Below are 17,425 nucleotides of genomic sequence, written 5' to 3'. Positions count from 1 at the left end.
CAATGGAACTCTCTTGGCTACACAGAAATCAGGTTATAGGTTAGATATCCTTGAATTCAGGGGTGTGCTACAATTGCACAGAAGAACTGCATAACCTTCCTGGAGCCCTCCAAAGCTATAACCACAGCTGAGGTGTGAGAAACTGGAAGCATATTTCATCATATTTCATTATGAATGCATTTGGTTGGAAGAGATGTATGGCAAAGTGCATACAGAACTGCCTGATATCTAGCTCTATGCAGTACAAATGAAGTCCCAGTTGTAATGAGGTCTTTGAACACCAATGAACTAGTAGCATTTCTCATGCATATTAAATGTGCAGCTGAACACTACATTTTTAACAAAGCTGTTTTTGTCATTAGAGCAGGCATTAGCCAAACTGATTCAATATTCTTTCCATCTATCCTATTAAGTTTGAAGACTGCACACTGGCATGAATAGAAATGCTACAAGGTCATAACCACACATTTGTTATTCTGCAAATTAAGCTGCCCTTGAAATCAATGGAAAAATATGAAATGATGAAACATGCCTATGTTAAGGGGCATAATCCAACTAAAGATTAAGCACTTAATACCACTGAAGTCAATGGGACTCTGATGTTTAAATTTTGTCAAGATCACATCTCAAATTTCAAAACCCAGTAAGAATTAACACATAAATATTTCAGTTCACCCACTCCAACTATTTATATACAGTGTTATTTATGCACAATGGCTTGCAATTATAAGCTGTTAATATCTGCTAAGATGATCTTTGTTTACTCAATTTTGCTTTTCAAAAATGGAATAGAGATTTCTCTCCCATATCAACTATTTATCAACAGGATAGAGTTTTTAAAAGCTGCAAACTGTTTCAGTTTTATACAATTTGAAAACTGCCAACAAAGGCTGTAATTGCTTATTTATTTATTTTATTGGCAAGTTTATATCCTGCTTTATCCCCAAGTGGGCATTCAAAGTGACTAACAAAAAGTCACTAAAAACATAAAATAAAAAAACTAACAGTTCCTAAAAAACTATATAATCTAAAAGTCTAATTAAAAGCCAAGAGCAAGAGAACCAGCAAACACTAAAAAGAACAAGCCCATAAAACTATTACTTTAAAACTTTAAATATTCATATTAAAAAGTCAAAAGCTCAGAAGGTGAGAGCAGAAAGAAATGCCTTTAAGCCCTGCCAGGAAGCCTCTAAGGAGGGAGCAGTTTGTAGACTAAGAGGGAGGGAATTCCACAGAATTGGTGCCAATGTGGAGAAGGCCCTACTCTAGTGGTTCCCAAACATTTTCAACTGGCAGCTCCCTTGACCTACTGTGCCATTGGCCACGGCTCCCCATTATGGCTACAATCCTATACATTGTATGGGGCAACAGGTTTTTCATGAGGTTTCTGTGACTCCCCTGACTAGTTTCCATGGCTCCCCAGGGAGTTTGTGAACCACTGCCCTACTCCTTGCCTTATTGACCAATCCATCTTACTCTACATGGGTCTTATTCGACTTCTTCCTACTCCCAACACAAAACAATAACTTTGTGCAGCAAAAGATCATGCACTTTATTTTTCCATGCTGAGCCCTAGGTAGATGTGGCTCCAAAAGCATTGGAACAAACTGACAACTGTTACCTAGAGTGTTAAGTAAAAGACTCCTGACATATTCTAAGATGAGGGTGTAGAACAGACAGTTCAAAATCAAAACGGACGAAACAAAAACATAGTACTTGATGGAGTATTTTGTTACTACCTCCCAAGTACAAATATCCCAGTTCAACAGCAGCTCAAGGTTTGCTTTGTATATCCTGCAGAGCTAGAGCCAGAAGTGCAGAGAGCTCTGGTTATCCAAGTACGAAATATCTGGAATGGAATTAGCTACTGGGATTGCAAAAACCAAGATGTTTTACGACACTTGGTACCCTTTCTTGAAATATGTTGATCAAACCTCTCCAACTCCAACCAAAAGCTTTCTCACTAACTCAATAGTTGTTTTTCTGAAAACAATTCTTTGGTAATTGCCTGTACCTCATGGTTCCTTCCCCCACAACATGTACATACAATTCCTTAGTGGTATGTATTCCACTCCCCTTGCCTCCATAGGGTCCTCTAAGCCCAGAAGAGTCAGCAGGCCAAGTGTTTCAGTGGAAAAAAAATGCAGCTTCTGGCCTCTGCTGGGCTCCCCTTGGCTCTGAAATGAAACCCCTGCGGATAAGGGAGCATGCCTGTATGTACAGGATTGCACTTCAGACTCTGAATAAATGTGGCTACAAATGGCAGGTTATAAAAATTTTAAAATATTCATTTAATCTAACATCTTTCTTTCCTATTCAACTTCTTACTACACTGGGAGTTCAGGACATTTGGGAAAGTGGATTGCCTCCTTGAAAAAGGAAGGAGAAAGTACAAAGACACACTGACCCACTTTCCTTCACAATGTGGGATCATTTATTTAACAAATGATTATCCTGCCCTTTTCCCTGTTTACATGGGCAACCAAGGCAACTAATGACATCCTAAAACTCAATTGACACTATTTTTTAAAAACGTAACATAAAAACAAAGTCAACAGAACACATTGAACAATCTGAGAGTAATAAAAAGTAGCCAATTAAGCAATAAAAATAATTCTCGAAAGAGAAGTAGACCCACAAAAGCAAAGCAGTGATGCACATAAAATCAATCAATCCATGATAATAAAATCACAATACAGGCAGCAGTAAGAACAGTTAACAATAAAACATACAAAGAATAAGCAGAAGCAAGGCCAGAATCTCGTACTCCACCCAAACCATAATGCAAACACTAACTGAAACAAAAAAGCATTCAACCCCCACCAAAATATTCAAGGAAGGCCGCCATACTCAGGTAACACAGGAGGGAGTTCTATAATTACGCTGTAGCAAAAGCCCAACTTGACCATCACCCCAATCTCCTTTGAAGCGGCACATGCAAAAGGGCCCCCTCACAGGATCTTGGAGATGGGCAGGACTATATTGGAGTAGATAGTTCTCCAGGTACTCTGGCCGTAAGCTGTAAAAAAGCCTTTAAAAAAGTCAAAACCAGCACCTTTAACTGGGCCCAAAAATGGACTGGCAGCTCTTGAAGGAGCGGTCTGATAGAGTTGAACCGCTGGGTCCCAATAACACCAAGGGCTGCTGTTCTGCACATTAACTACAGATTCTGGACTATTTTCAAGGGCAGTCCCACAAAGAGCATGTTATGGTAAGCTAAACAAGATATTACCAAGCCATGGATCATCCTGGTCAGGTCCCGCCAACTCAGGTACAGCTAAAGCTTGTATACATGCTGCAGCTGGGCAAAAGCCCCCTAGCAACAGAATTGCCTGGAGTTGCGTGTTACTCATTTTCTCTGCGTCTGTCCAACATTTAATAAACTCTGCTGCTCCATTTTGGGCCCCATCATTTTTAGTTATTCTGGCCCCCCCATCTTCTCGCGACATTTCTCTTACACGACTTCTCGCACAATATTACATCTCTCGTTGCTGAATTCCTCACAAAGGTCCTTACTGCTAACAGTTCTAATCAGCCCTGATTGGTGTACTTGCGGGTGCAATCTCCCTGTGGTCATTTATAATTAAATGATGTTTCGTATTGGTGTAGTTTATTTATTTATTTAATTACGTATGTTGTATGTATGTTGTAGCTTTTTTTTCTGTTTTGCTATGCCATTAAAGGTTGTTGAAATTGCCTGGAGATCCAGGTGCAATTGTGAATCCAGCTGTAAGACATTCAAGGTGCTCATTTTGGTCAGTAGTCCCACACCTGCATCATGGACTTCTCAACTAAGAGGACCTCTGTTTGTCCACATTCAGTTCCCAACTGCTTCCAGACAACACTCAAAGACCTCAATATCCACCCCAGTATTAGGTGAAAAAGCGAGACAGAGATGGGTGACAACAGCGTACTGGTGACACCCCATTCCAAATCCCTGGACGAATCTCTCCCAGCAGTTTCTTGACACTCCACATGGATTACTTACAAATTACTTACCAGAGACGTTAATTGATGTTCCTGCATCTATAATCCCACTGTTGGGCCTTACGCAGTACCTGCGAGGTGCTGTAGTCTTCACTTTGAAACAAACATTTCTGTCTGTAGGGTTGCCAAGTTTCAGATTTGTGGTGACAACATCTGTAAAGGGCCCTGTGGAACAATGCAAAAGGGGACTTCAAAACGTTTTCCAGAGTGTTCAGATAATATTTCAGCACTCCTATTCAGAAAGACATATGCCACAGCTACGGCACGCAAAGAGGTTAGAACTGCATCCAAGACATTCCTACCCCTGCCTCCAAGGGGATCAGGGCATACATGGTTCCCATCTTTATTTCCTTTTATCCTCCAAATTCTGAGATAGGTCCATCTGAGAGGTAGCAGTTGGCCCAAAGTCACCCAATTTACATTTTTTAGTAGGAACCTGAACTTGTGCCCCCCAGTCAGTCAAAAACTCATATCAACTGCACCACATGGAATCTCTGCTTGGCAAGCTCTGCAACCAGGTGCAATTCTATGACTTCAGGTAAACATTTAAATCAAGCCATACCAATTTCCTGAGATTGTACCACTGGAGACCGCAGGCAGGGGCTCTCATGACTGAATCCCCTTTCACAAAGACAATTTATATACAATTTAAAGTGGTGGCTGTCACATGTTAATAAAACTATTGCAGTTATGTGCAGGTGTGTATAGAATGATGACCAAAAAGCACAGGGACTATGACTGAATGCTAGCAGTCCAAAAAGCAACTGAATGTACGTAGCAATCGGGGGGAGGGGTACAAAGTGGGAAAGGGACAAACCAATGGTGCAGCAATCCAGTTTGCTGGAAACTCAGCAAGCCGCATGGGACGTATGAACCATCTCCTATTACAAAACATGATTGTTTGTGCAGAACCTATCCCATATCCCACTAAATGGCCTTGAGTTAGTTACACAATACTACTATATCTGTCAGTATTGCCAGTAACAAGAGAGTAGCCAAACTATACTTCCACAGTGAGCAGTCTGTGTTTTCCACTCCCATAGCATACAACTTTTTAAAAGTCATTATTAGCCACTTGAAAAGGCTGTGTAATTGTCTTTCCTCATCTCTTCCCCTCATCTGTGTAGAAATAATTAAGACTAGAACAGAAGGAAAGCTACTAGACTCCAAGAAGTGTTTGATCAACTGTCAAATCTAATCTAAGCACTCAAAAGTGCTTCCACATACATTATCTAGTCTACACAAATGGTAGGATCCAGAAGCCATGGAATGGATAACATCCAAGCTGCATATACAGTAGCACATGAATGGAGGGGGAGAGGAATCATTTTTTAATTAATATTCCCTTGCAAAGCAAAACTCCATACAGGTCATGCAGCAAGGAGCAGACCTGCTCAGAACCTCTCCCCCAGCCCCTGCATGTGCCTGGTCAGTGATTTTCAAACTGTGAAACCATGCAACCCTGGGGTTCCTTAATGAGAAGATCAAGAATAGAGGGCAGGCCCCCCTGAAGGAAAACGCTATAGAACAGGGGTGCTCAATAGGTGGCTCGCGATCTACCGGTAGATAGCGAGGCAAAATGAATAGATTGCGGAGCCCTGTCTCTCCAAACTGTTAATATGTCAGTTTCGTCTAGTGACTAGACGAAACTGACATTTTTAGCTGACACATGTGCCTCCTGAAGCATCTGGTGGGCCACTGTGGGGCACAGGAAGCTGGACTTGGTGGGCCTCCTCTGACCTGGACCAGCAGGGGCTCCATACATCAAAGGGGGTGTCTGTCAGACGCTTCCTTCCCCCTGGTAGATCTCCGGGCCTTGCTGGGTTTCAAAGTAGCTTTCGAGCCAAAAAAGTGTGAGCACCCCTGCTATAGAACATTTCAAACTGCCCTTCCTACTGAGTCATACCATCGGTCTACCTAACTCAGCAAATTACAGATTGGGTTGGGAAGTTGAGACCAAGATGTCATGATTTGCTTAAGGCCAACCAATGAATTCATGGCTAAACTGACATGTAACTTCCTGGCTCATGCCCTGAATTACTATGCAACACCAGTGCCTTATTTTATTAGTGTTGTGCTCCAGTAAATATTTTCTAGTATAGCGCTAGACATATTGAGTTTCCAACTTAGAATAGTAGGATATGCAAGGCCTTGTTAGCACCAGTTATAAATAGTTCCCTAGCAAACTATATCACAACCCAGCTTGCAAATTCTAAAGTTTCTAAATGGATGTTGCTATTATTGGCAAAAATGAAAGGTCAGGAGTTAATGACTTCTCTGGTCAATAACTGCAAGACGCTACAGAGACTGAAGTTTAAAGTGTGGCCTTTAATTTCAGTTTCGATAAGGGATACATGCAGATTTTAAGAAATTTGCTTCTTTTCCAGAAGTATTTTAACATATGTTAATTCTTTAGAAGTTGTTTGTTTAGGTGGAAACAACAAAATTCATGCCAGATCACAGTATCTTAGGTTTGGATTTAGTATGCACAAAGAACTCACATTCATTTCCTACCAATCTAGAATGTTGTGCAGGAATCACTAAAGTGGCAGAATGTTTCTAGCTAGATGTGTTTTATGCAAGGGACAACATAAGGCATTTATAAAATTATGAATGTTATGGAGTTGGTAAAGACATTGTCCCTCTCTGAAGAAACCGTTTACCGAGACATCAGTGAGGTTCAAAGCTTTGGGCAACTGCATGAACCAACTATGCAAATCTAAAATTGCCCCTGAAGATTCTGGAAGTGGGTTCTGCAACATAGATAAAATCACATAGATAAAATCACAACCAGCAATAGGAAACAGTGGCAGGCTTGGGATTCACCATTTCTAGAGCTAGTTTACTCTACTAGAGCTAGTTTACTAGAGCTAGTTTACTCTTGCCTAAAGGACAAAATAAAATGCTAATAATGAAGGAACAGTATTTATCACTGCACATAAAACCCAAGCTAAATTCAGACCTACTATTCTAGATCATCTGTTTGACTACTGGTTTGTCTTGCTATAAACTTGAAAGCTATCCCAAAATGCTTCTTGTATGGGGCTTGCGCAGGAGAATGAAAATGCAGGCAGCTTTTTGGACTGCAACCTTCATCAGTTTGTACTTGCTCTTATATTTTAAAGGCAGCTCTAGGCAGTTGTCACCACACGCAGACTCTTGTGTTCATGATTTAAAGGAGGAGAAAAATCAGAAATACTTAACCACAATAACAGAAAAGGAATCTCGCCAAGGACAGTGTTTCTACATAACAAGTCTTAATTACTGCCATCTCTGGGGACATTTATAAATTAAGCAGGGATCAACATCTTTTTATTATAAAATGCTGAGGAATGATAAATCAGAAGAATACGTGAAATACAACTATATGTCCAATATGTTGAAAATGGCCCTCTGAAATATACAAGGTTTCAAACTGCAAGGAGAAATCTGGCAGCTCCCATACCTTGGTTAATTCTCTTTAACTTTAACATCCCCTCCATACAAGCCTTTGATACTTTAAAAATTGCAGAAGCCAGGTGCACTTTTATCCTAGGTTACATGATATCTGGAGTGATGTAGTTGCATCATGTTGTTCAGATACCATGCACACCTCCACTCACATGATCTGGATTGGTCACATCATCATTTACCACACTTGTGGTGCACATGTTACCCACAGAAAAACATGAGAAAAACCAAATCATTGCGGCAGCATCCACATCATTTCAAATACTGTAGAAACTGAATCTTAGAATACATGGTTCAATATTTGTTCTGTGGGTCATGTAGCTAACATTAAAGAATAAAAAAAAACTGCAACCAAACTATCATGTAGAACACAGAAACTGTTTGACAGGCTCTACCATCACTGCTCAACACCCCCCCCCACCAAAGATAAACCCATACTGCAGTATCCTGCACATGAATTCACAATTTAAAAACATCATAAGCCATTTCTGACCAATGTTGCATGTACGCAAAAGGGACCAAATGTGTACACCTGTGGACCAGGCAAAAATGGGTTAAGCTGCAACAGTCGGCTTAGAACAGGAAAGGGAAGCTCCAAAACTTAACATGATTCATATGAACTTGGAATGCTGCTCAGTTGTTCTGTTCTTACTCACTTCAGTGGGATTAACTATGTTCCACGCAAATCTGTATAATTCACAGCCATTGCTTGGTAGGAAGCTACACAACCAACTCTGCCCTCTCCCCACTCAGCTTCTTCCCTGGACACAGATAAAAATACAAGACACTCCTTTTCAACATATCACAAACGAATGTTGTCAGTTAGCCATTTCCTTGGAGAGCTCTTAAACTGCTTAACCTCACAGTTTCTAAAGAGAAAATAAGAATTGTCAGAGGTTAACAAAACTTCATGGATAACTGTTACAAGTAACTCAAAACGCCTACTGACACAATTGATCCAAGAGTTGGCATTTGACTCATTTCATCACCATCAGATGTTGGCGCCACAACAAAGATTAACAGACTTCAGTAGCAACATACATACCTGAACACACAAAAATAACATCCCCCCCCCAACTAGTCTGCATAAGATTAAACACTGCTACTTAAGAGTTTAATTGCATTTTTTTTGCAATTAAAATTTAATTGCATTTTTAGATAAGGAACCCCAAGTGGACTGTATCTGTGCATGGAAAATACATGTTACAGTTCCTATAACAGAAGTAAATATATATACTAGAACTGCAGTATAATTAGGCATGACATGTATTTATATGAATGAATAGAAACATTTACGCTACCAGCTACTGCCTGCAGTCCTGACTGGAGGGAAAAGCAGAATGTGAATGCATTACCATATTGCAGCCAAAAATTTTCAGAACTTACAGGAAAACATTCAGTGTGTAAAATCGGACCATACAAAAGGCAATGAAAAGAGTATTTAACTGTAAAACATTATTGTACCATATCCACTCTAAATTTTGGACCACTAACACTTCTAAAGACAATTTTAACCAGACAGGAGGTCAGTATTTAGTACCGCTGACAGATAAAATGCAAAATGTGTAAACTAAAGCTGAGACACTTGCAGTGCAAGTCTATGTAGGTATACCCAAGAGCAAATCCCACTGTACTCAGTGGAGTTTCAGTTAAGACTGCATAGATTGAAAACAATGTCCAGAATCCAGGAACAGAAGTTTCCAGACTATCAGGTGGTGGTGTGTGGGTTTATTATACAGTACACATACATACTCCCCTGGCCCTCTCTCCCTCTCACGATGTCCCTCAGCAGCATCCACAGCCTGCCTGCTTAGAGACCTACAAGGTCAGGAGTCTGCTTCCCAGTCCAGAGTGCCTCCAGCAAGATTCTGAAGCCAGATTATTGGGATTACTGCTGTATAAAGTACTGGACTACTGTGGTTTTATAGGAATATCCTGAGCCTCAAATAACTTAAAGTCTTTCTCAAACATCAGGAACTTTGGAAAAACATAGGAAGCTGTCTTATACCAAGTCAATATTATCAACAAATGAAACAGTGGCTCTCCAGGGTTTCAGACAGGAATTATTCTCCACTCTACCTGGAGAGTGAACCTAGGTCTCTGTGCAAAGTTTGTGTTTTATCATTAAGCGATATACTGGAGTCCATGAGTCTGGCAGATATGCAAGAATTTATCCTATTCATTAAATCCATGTTGCAAGCTTTAAATCAGCCCAACCCTACCACATTTTGAACTTGCACTACCCAGGGTGAACGACTGGGTCTGCTCACAACTGTCTAGATAAGCACAGCATGAGACACATCAAGTTCAATGTAACCCACCAATTATGTACTGTGACCTGCAAGGGACACTTATTTAAAAAATTTGTATCCTGCTTTTCTGGTGCTCAAAGCCCTGTACAACACAAAAGTAAGACATACAGAAGATAAAAATATCTCAATAAAAAGATTAGAATGAAACCATTAAAAATGATACAAGAGCAGATTAATGTATAAAACAGCTATAACATAAAAGCAGCAACATGAATTAATAAGGGGGTCCCTAGAAGGTTCTTCCTTCCTAAGCAACCGAAAACAAAAGGCAAGTGTTTAAACCGTAAGAACTTCGAGCCATCACAACAGTCTGCTTTTGCTGTCTGCTTGAAACTGCAGATATTATGCTATTTTTCAAAACAACAATGTCTGCATTTGTGTCTGTGGGAAACTTGCAAAATGGTAGAAAGGGAAGCGTGAGCAGAGCCAAAGACAGTTGCAGGCGTGTAGTGTACTCTTCACATAAGAAAATTCATTGTCCTGAACAATGGCAAACAGTTTTGGTTGTGTTCACAACTTTGTCCAACATAAGCTCTCAAAGACAGCCCTGTGCAGAAGCAGCAAAGGAAAAGAAAAGGGGGCTCTGTTGTGCTATCTGCTAGCTTCTCTCAATGCTTGTTAGCTGTTTTGAGCACAAAGCTGAAATGGAAATGAGGTTTCAGAATGGAACATTTTGGGGAGAAATTAAGATGGGTTATTTTGATCCCTACATCAGTGTTTCTCAACATTTGTCCTCCGCTGTACCACTTCACATGATCCACTTATTTGAAGTACCACCAGAAGTAACTAGTGATGACAACATCGCCAGTTATTTCTGGGTTAGGAGGCCAGATGTGACATGAGCAACATCAGTAAGATGCTCAGGGTGGATGGGAGAGCATTTCAGAGCACAGAAAAGCATGATTTGGAGCTCTGCTTGCCTCCTACTGTTTGTTGTGTTCCACGTCTCGTTGCCAGGGGTCCTGCAGGTATCACCAGATACCACCTCAAGTACTACTGGTGGAGAAACGCTGCCCTGTATCTTGAGAAATGCAATCCAAAGAAAAATGTCGTGTTACTCCATCAAATTAATAATTGTGGTCCTTGACACAGGCTGCTTGATCAGAACAGTCTTTCTGGCTAAGTTGAAAAGACTACAACTGCAGCCCTAAGCATGCCTAAAACTCAAATGGGCTTGCTTCCAAAAATGAAGCAAGCATTGCATCAAGTTGTGATGTCAAAGCCAAAGGATACAAGTGGAACCTATGAACATTAACTGAGGAAAGGAGAGGGGGAAATGCAAACACTTTGGCAGTGAAGGGGTAGTCCCCTCTGTCCGAAGAATCGGGGGGGGGGAATGGTGAAGAAGAATTTGGGCACAGAAGACATGCACATAGGGAACATATCAAAAGCTGAGCTCCCCTCCCTCCACAATCCTGTTGGAAAGGAAAAAAAGAGTTGGTGGACAGAAAATCAAGAGTAATCCTATCCAGTGGCTCACTAGGACAACTGGTTTTGGAAGTAAGCACCTCACTTCATTCAGCCAATACAATTCTTCATTCCCTGCCCCAGGATGACAACTGTTCCCTGCTGCCAAGGACCTTGCACAACCAGGGTTGCTTTGAGAAGATGCAAGGTCATTCAAACTCACCATCTTTCAGCAGGAGAGACCCCCTCTGAACCCTTCCCTCCACACAGATCCTCCTTTCAGATCCTAGGATGTCCACATGCAGATATCCCACTTCATGGATAAATAAGAGTCATGCTTCTAGAACAGTAGTTCCCAAACTTTTTAGGAGCTCTTTCAGCAAGCAAGAAGCTCCTTCTGTGGAGCCTGCATTGAACGGACATGTTACTCTGTATGTAACCAAGTGCAAGCTAAGATTCTTAGACTGCATTTACACTAGACAACCAGAGAACTGGAGAATTCAAAAAGAGTTGCGGGTGGAATGTTGTTCATACTTCAGAAAGCTATACTGTTTGAAACTTTTGAAAGTTATGGAGCTTTCCACTGTCAGAAGCCAAGGCATATTAAACATATGAGAAGAGGGCTATTTTGTTGGATTTAAAAACAAACTCTCAATTATGCCAGGTCAAACACAAAAGTTTGCTGCTCTGCTCCCCAGATGATTGATGTTCAGAAGTTGCAGGGATGCCACCAAAAGTTCCTCTCTTTATATGCACATGCTACTGGCAAATGGGTGCTCTTAAAATTAGCTTAGAAATCAGACTGGGGAATAGAAGATGGACCCAAGGGAGGGACACGCAAGGGTCATGCTGATTTCTTCTGCATTGCTAGTCTAGCCCTGCACAGCTGAATCGGCACAGTTGTTTCCACTATAAACACCTCTTTGAAAGGCAGTTATGATGTTACTATAAAAGTTCCCTGAGCTCAGAAAGCTGGCACACTTTTCTAGACTTGCAGAAAGTGGAAATTATGAAGAATGTTTTTACAGTATTCATCATTCAGCTTCCCCCCCCCCCATAATAAAAATGATCCATAACCAGAAACACAAAGATAATGGATTAAGGACCAAAACTCTACTTCACATGGAGTAACTATTTCCAAAGAGTTTAAGCAAAGTGCCTGATGGCTCCGTAAGCAAGTACAAATACATTTATTTGATCAAGAGTCCCCCCCCAGGGCACACACAAGAGACTCACTGTCATGGAAGGCTTCACATAATTACCTCACTGTGCATGCACACACACTCTGCAACCCCTGCATACACATATAAGCTCCTGAAATGCCAGAGATGTGACATTTAGCAGCCCCAAACAGACTTTATTTCTATCCCATCTTTCCTCCAAGAGAGAACGCTCAGGGCTGCATGCATAATCTCCCCCACCCCTTCTCAATAAGACTAGGAAAATAAAGAGAGAGCACAACTGGCCCAAGGTCATCCAATAACTAAACAGGAATTTGATCCTGGTTTTCCCAGGTCTTAAGTCTAACACTCCAGCCTACTACATCAATCTGCTTCTCTGACTGATATTCAGCCTGTGAGAGACACAGCACCTAGTGACCTGCGGCAAAACAGAATCTGAAAAACTTTGCCAAACAGAAATACAGTTGCTTCTTGTGATAGGATATCCAAAGTTAACGAGGACTTCATGACAATCTTTCAAATTCAGCTTAAATGCACATGCATTAACTAGCTTGAGACACTATTGGTTATCCCAAACTGGAGGGATTTATACATTACACTCCATCTGCCTTGCTGCCAACAGCTGGAGGGGTGCAACATAAGAGCAGCCCAGCCAGTCAGATCAATGATGCATCTAGTGTTGCACCCTGTTTTTACAAGGACTAACCAGATGCCTCTGGGAGACAAACAGGAGGAAATATAGACAAAGAGCCCTCTCCTTTGAGAGATGCACAGCAACAAATATTTGTAGGGATACTGAACCTGGAAGCAGCATATAATTATCAGGACTAGCAATCACTGACAGACATGTCCTCCATGAATTTGCCTAATCCAGTGTTTCTTACATTTGTCCTCCACTGTACCACTTCACATGGTTCACCTATTTGAAGCACCACCAAAAATAACTAACAATGACATCATCGCCAGTTCTGAGTTGGAGATGCAACAAACACAAGTGAGAGGCTCAGAGAGGACAGGAAGGCTTTTCTGAGCATGGAAAAGCATGCTTTGGAGCCTCCTACTACTGTTTGTTGTGTCACGTTCCTGGTCTTGCTGCCAGATGGCAGTTGTCCAGAGACCCCACGAGTACCAGACACTACCTAAAGTACCACTGGTGTTACCCGTACCACTGCATTGAGAAACACTGGCCTAATCCTTCTTTCAAGCCATCAAGCCTAGTAGCTGGCCTTTGTAATGCCACTAATGGGCCAGGCAAGACTGCATAAGTGCAGGAACCGGTGAGATTATGAGTCCCCTCTTGGACAATTTTGATGTCAGACTATCAGGAGTACTGGAAAATTAGAGTTTTACAGTAGTGAGGCAAACCAACCAAATAACTAGGAAGCTTTGTTTTATGTAACTGCATCTCCAATATGTAGCATCAGCCTCTGCCTATATTTTTTTTAAGTATTTCAAGGAATAACGGTGCTGACCCACTGACTCACTTTAGTATGGAGTTAACTATAGTAGTTTTAAATATAACTGTTCCCCAAGATCTTTATTTTATGCCATTTTCAAACAGTTACAAGGTACAAGTTCAAGGTACAAGTTCAACTTCAAGTTCACTACAGCATCCCGGCTCCAATTTTGACCTGTTCCACCTCATAACAGAATTCCAAACAGGTTTTATAAATCCACAACACATCAGTTTTTTATTCTTTATATCCTCAGAGAGCCATTTTACACCAATCCCTTGACCATACAGTTTCTATATATAGCTTCCACTGTGCAAGTATTTGTCCATGGCTAGTAACCTTTATCAGCTTATTTTCAAAGCTGATCAACACATTTCAAGTTCAGAAAACAGAACTATTTTCTTAAAATGCTGCAGAAATGAACGACAGATGAAATTTATGCAAGCCATATAGGAAATATGACAAATCAACTGTTAAAATTAGAGATGTTGACTCAAGGAGCTTTTCAAATGCTATTAGCAGCCAGTACTTTGATTACAGAATCAAATACAAGCAAGCTATATGATTAAAATCAAAGTGCTTTATTTAAGCACATGAAGGCTTTCAAAAGTCAACAACATTGAAGTAGCTAAAATACTAGAGCTTCACTGGGTGCCTGATCAGTGATTCACAGTCTATCAATCAGTGCTATCTTGCACTGCAGAGAAATCATGTGGCCTGTTGACCCACCTCACCCGAGCAGTGACTTTTCTAGTAGCTGTCTGCTAGTGTTCTTTTGCATCTTTTTAGACTGTGAGCCCTTTTGGGACAGGGAGCCATTAGTTATCTGATTTTTCTCTGTAAACCGCTTTGTGAACTTTTTGTTGAAAAGCGGTATATAAATACTGTTTAATAATAATAATAATAATAATAATAATAATAATAATAATAATAATAATAATAGCAGCAGCAGCAGCAGCAGCAAGGTATTCATCCAATCTTATATAACTGGCATGGTAGACAGTCAAGGGGGTGAGAGCATATATTGTTGCATGATGATGCCCTCCAGTAACACTGTAATACATGCGATGTTCTATCTCAAAATCCTACTACTGATGGGACACAAATTCTTAGCATGCCCACTTCAACCCCATGTGTCTTCCACATCACCAGACCACCATACGAGCAACGTGTCAACCACAACATCACTGCTGTCTGAATCCAGACTTTAAGTCCATTTTTGTGCCACAACCCAAAACATAAATTTACGATTGCCTACTGAAGCTTGACAGCACAGGGTCAAAGCAGATAACCACACCAGGTGCTGAAGGCAGCACCTGGTGACTGAGGATTCTATGACTGACGGAATAGATTTGTAAGAACCCCATTGAAAAATAGTGATTTAGACCAGCCTGCCCATGTAAACCACCTTGAATGCTCTCAAAACAGAAAGGTAGAATATAAATAATGAAATAATTACAGTACAAGACAGGAGACGCATTGCTGATCCTACCCCCTCCCAGGATCTGATCCATCCCCCACCTATTCCATTTTCTCTTGTGTCTTAACAACCCCATGAGGTAACAGCCTTGGGAGCTGTGGGGCAAGACAGAGAAAAGACACTGTGCAGGATTATATCAAGGACTCAGTTTTGATAAGGCAGTACCATTATTGGACTGGATCCAAGCTGAATCTTGTACTGGCTTTGAAAGGTTGTCACGACCTCCCAAATTTGCAACACCATTGGAGTCATGACCCACAGGTTCAAAGACACTGCTGTAAATAACAACAACAACAGTATTTATATACCGCTTTTCAACTAACTGCTCACAAAGCGGTTTACAGAGAAAAATCAAATAACTAAATGGCTCCCTGTCCCAAAAGGGCTCACAATCTAAAAAGATGCTTTAAGGCACACTGTTGCCAAATAAGGGAAACCAATACACTTTTTGTTTTTAAATGCCATGTCACATCTTGAAAACCCCATAACTTGACAGTCTACTTTTGATTTAATAATAATAATAATAATAATAATAATAATAATAAAACTTTATTTTTATCCCGCCCTTCTCCCAAAAAGGGACCCAGGGCGGCTATTTTGAGTATTTCTGGTTGGTAGCAGAAGCAGGAGGCTGAAAGAGTAGCTGGTGAGAGAACAATTTGCAACTTTTTCTAATCTGCTACATGTAAAGCACAGTCATAAGCAGCCAGTGTGTGTGAAGAAGCTACAGGTGAAGTCAAAGGACAGACCCTCTGCAATGGGGTGCACAGGGATCCAGCCAAATAAGAGTAACAAGCAATGGGTGTCACAAACCTCAAAATTGCAATCTAGGAAGACCACAAGAAGAAAGAAAAGGGGAAAAACCACAAGGGAAGATCACAAGGAGGAAGGAAATAGTGAGTGCTTCACTATCCATTTTGACATCACACCCAAGGATGCAACCATGACAGAAGTCATTTGGCATCTGTCGCTAAAATTGAGAAAAGGAATCTAACTGCTGCCAAAATCTCAGTGATCTCTCTCCTCTGCCCTGGCTTGACACACAGGATAAGAACAGTGCACATTTGTACATCAGTAGTTGGGCAACTCCTGAGCCATGGCTCTCTCAGCAGGATCAGTAGAACCCCTGCTTTCACTTAACATAAAATGCCAAAAGTAAACAAATGCCGAAAGTAAACAAAAGCCAGAAAGTTGGGCAAGCCAGACAGGATCAAAGGTGAGGGATCAATCAAGTGTTGGCACCCCCCACAAGTTACCATCAGGCTTTCAACTGTGTAGTGTTGTCAGCACTGAGCCCTGCAGAGGCTTGTTTAAAGTGCACGGGGGCTGCCAGAGAATACACACTAAACCAGATATTCTCAACCTTTTCTGGGGCTATGGCCCATTAGGAGCTCTTCTCTTCTCAGGAGGGCAGGAGGTCTGGTCTAGAGGGTAGAGCCTCCATTTGCCTGAAGATAACATCCACAAGGTCGCCAGTTCGAGGGCACCGTGCGACCTTGAAGCAGCTGACAAGCTGAGCCGAGTTATTCCATCTGCTCTGAGCGTGGGAGGATGGAGGCCAGAATGTGAAATCAGATCAGAAAGAAACATCTGAATGTTGTGGTTCTTGTAAGATAGAACCTTCTTTCAATTGTAAAAATCCCTACGGGGATTTAAATAGCCTGCCTATGTAAACCGCCTTGAATAAAGTCTGAGGAGAAATCTGACAACCAAGAAAGGCGGTATATAAATACCTGTATTATTTTATTCTTCTTCTCGGGTTTCAGCTTCCCCCCCCCCAAAAAAAAGCAAGGATACAACATGAACAGATAAATATAAAACCCTCTTCTCACAGTTTTCAGTCTGTGGTCCCCTTCAAATGTGCCAAAGCTCCCCAGAGGGCAATATGGCCCCCACTTAGAATGGCTGTGAACTGTTCCATATGTTTGTACAACAAGGGTGGAGTCTTCGCTGACTTGGGAACTCTGTCCCAATCACATGAGGGCAAAGTTTGGAGCACACAGAAAGATTGCAGCTAAGTTGTCAACAAATCCTCATGATAAAACTCACAGTTTTAATTTATCATATTTATAGCCTACCTTTCTTCTTCTGTGGTGGAACCTCAAGAAAGCAGAGGGCTGCAAAGCAGCCTTCCACATAGGCAGTGACTACACC

General features: G+C 41.2%; 1 protein-coding gene across 1 annotated transcript in view; it reads right to left on the bottom strand.

The window, feature by feature from the left end:
- VAPB (VAMP associated protein B and C) overlaps nucleotides 1-17,425 on the bottom strand; it is a 46,366-nt gene that overhangs the window by 16,393 nt on the left and 12,548 nt on the right. Inside the window, exon 2 of the mRNA XM_066626218.1 lies at nucleotides 4,000-4,152. Within this exon, the coding sequence (XP_066482315.1) occupies nucleotides 4,000-4,152 (153 nt within the window). The remainder of the gene's footprint in view (nucleotides 1-3,999; nucleotides 4,153-17,425) is intronic.

This window comes from Tiliqua scincoides, chromosome 4 (genome assembly GCF_035046505.1).
Source record: "Tiliqua scincoides isolate rTilSci1 chromosome 4, rTilSci1.hap2, whole genome shotgun sequence".
NCBI classification, from domain to species: Eukaryota; Metazoa; Chordata; class Lepidosauria; order Squamata; family Scincidae; genus Tiliqua; species Tiliqua scincoides.
The sequence above is the reverse complement of the archived record's forward strand: the minus strand, read 5'-3'. Positions and strand labels throughout refer to the sequence as shown.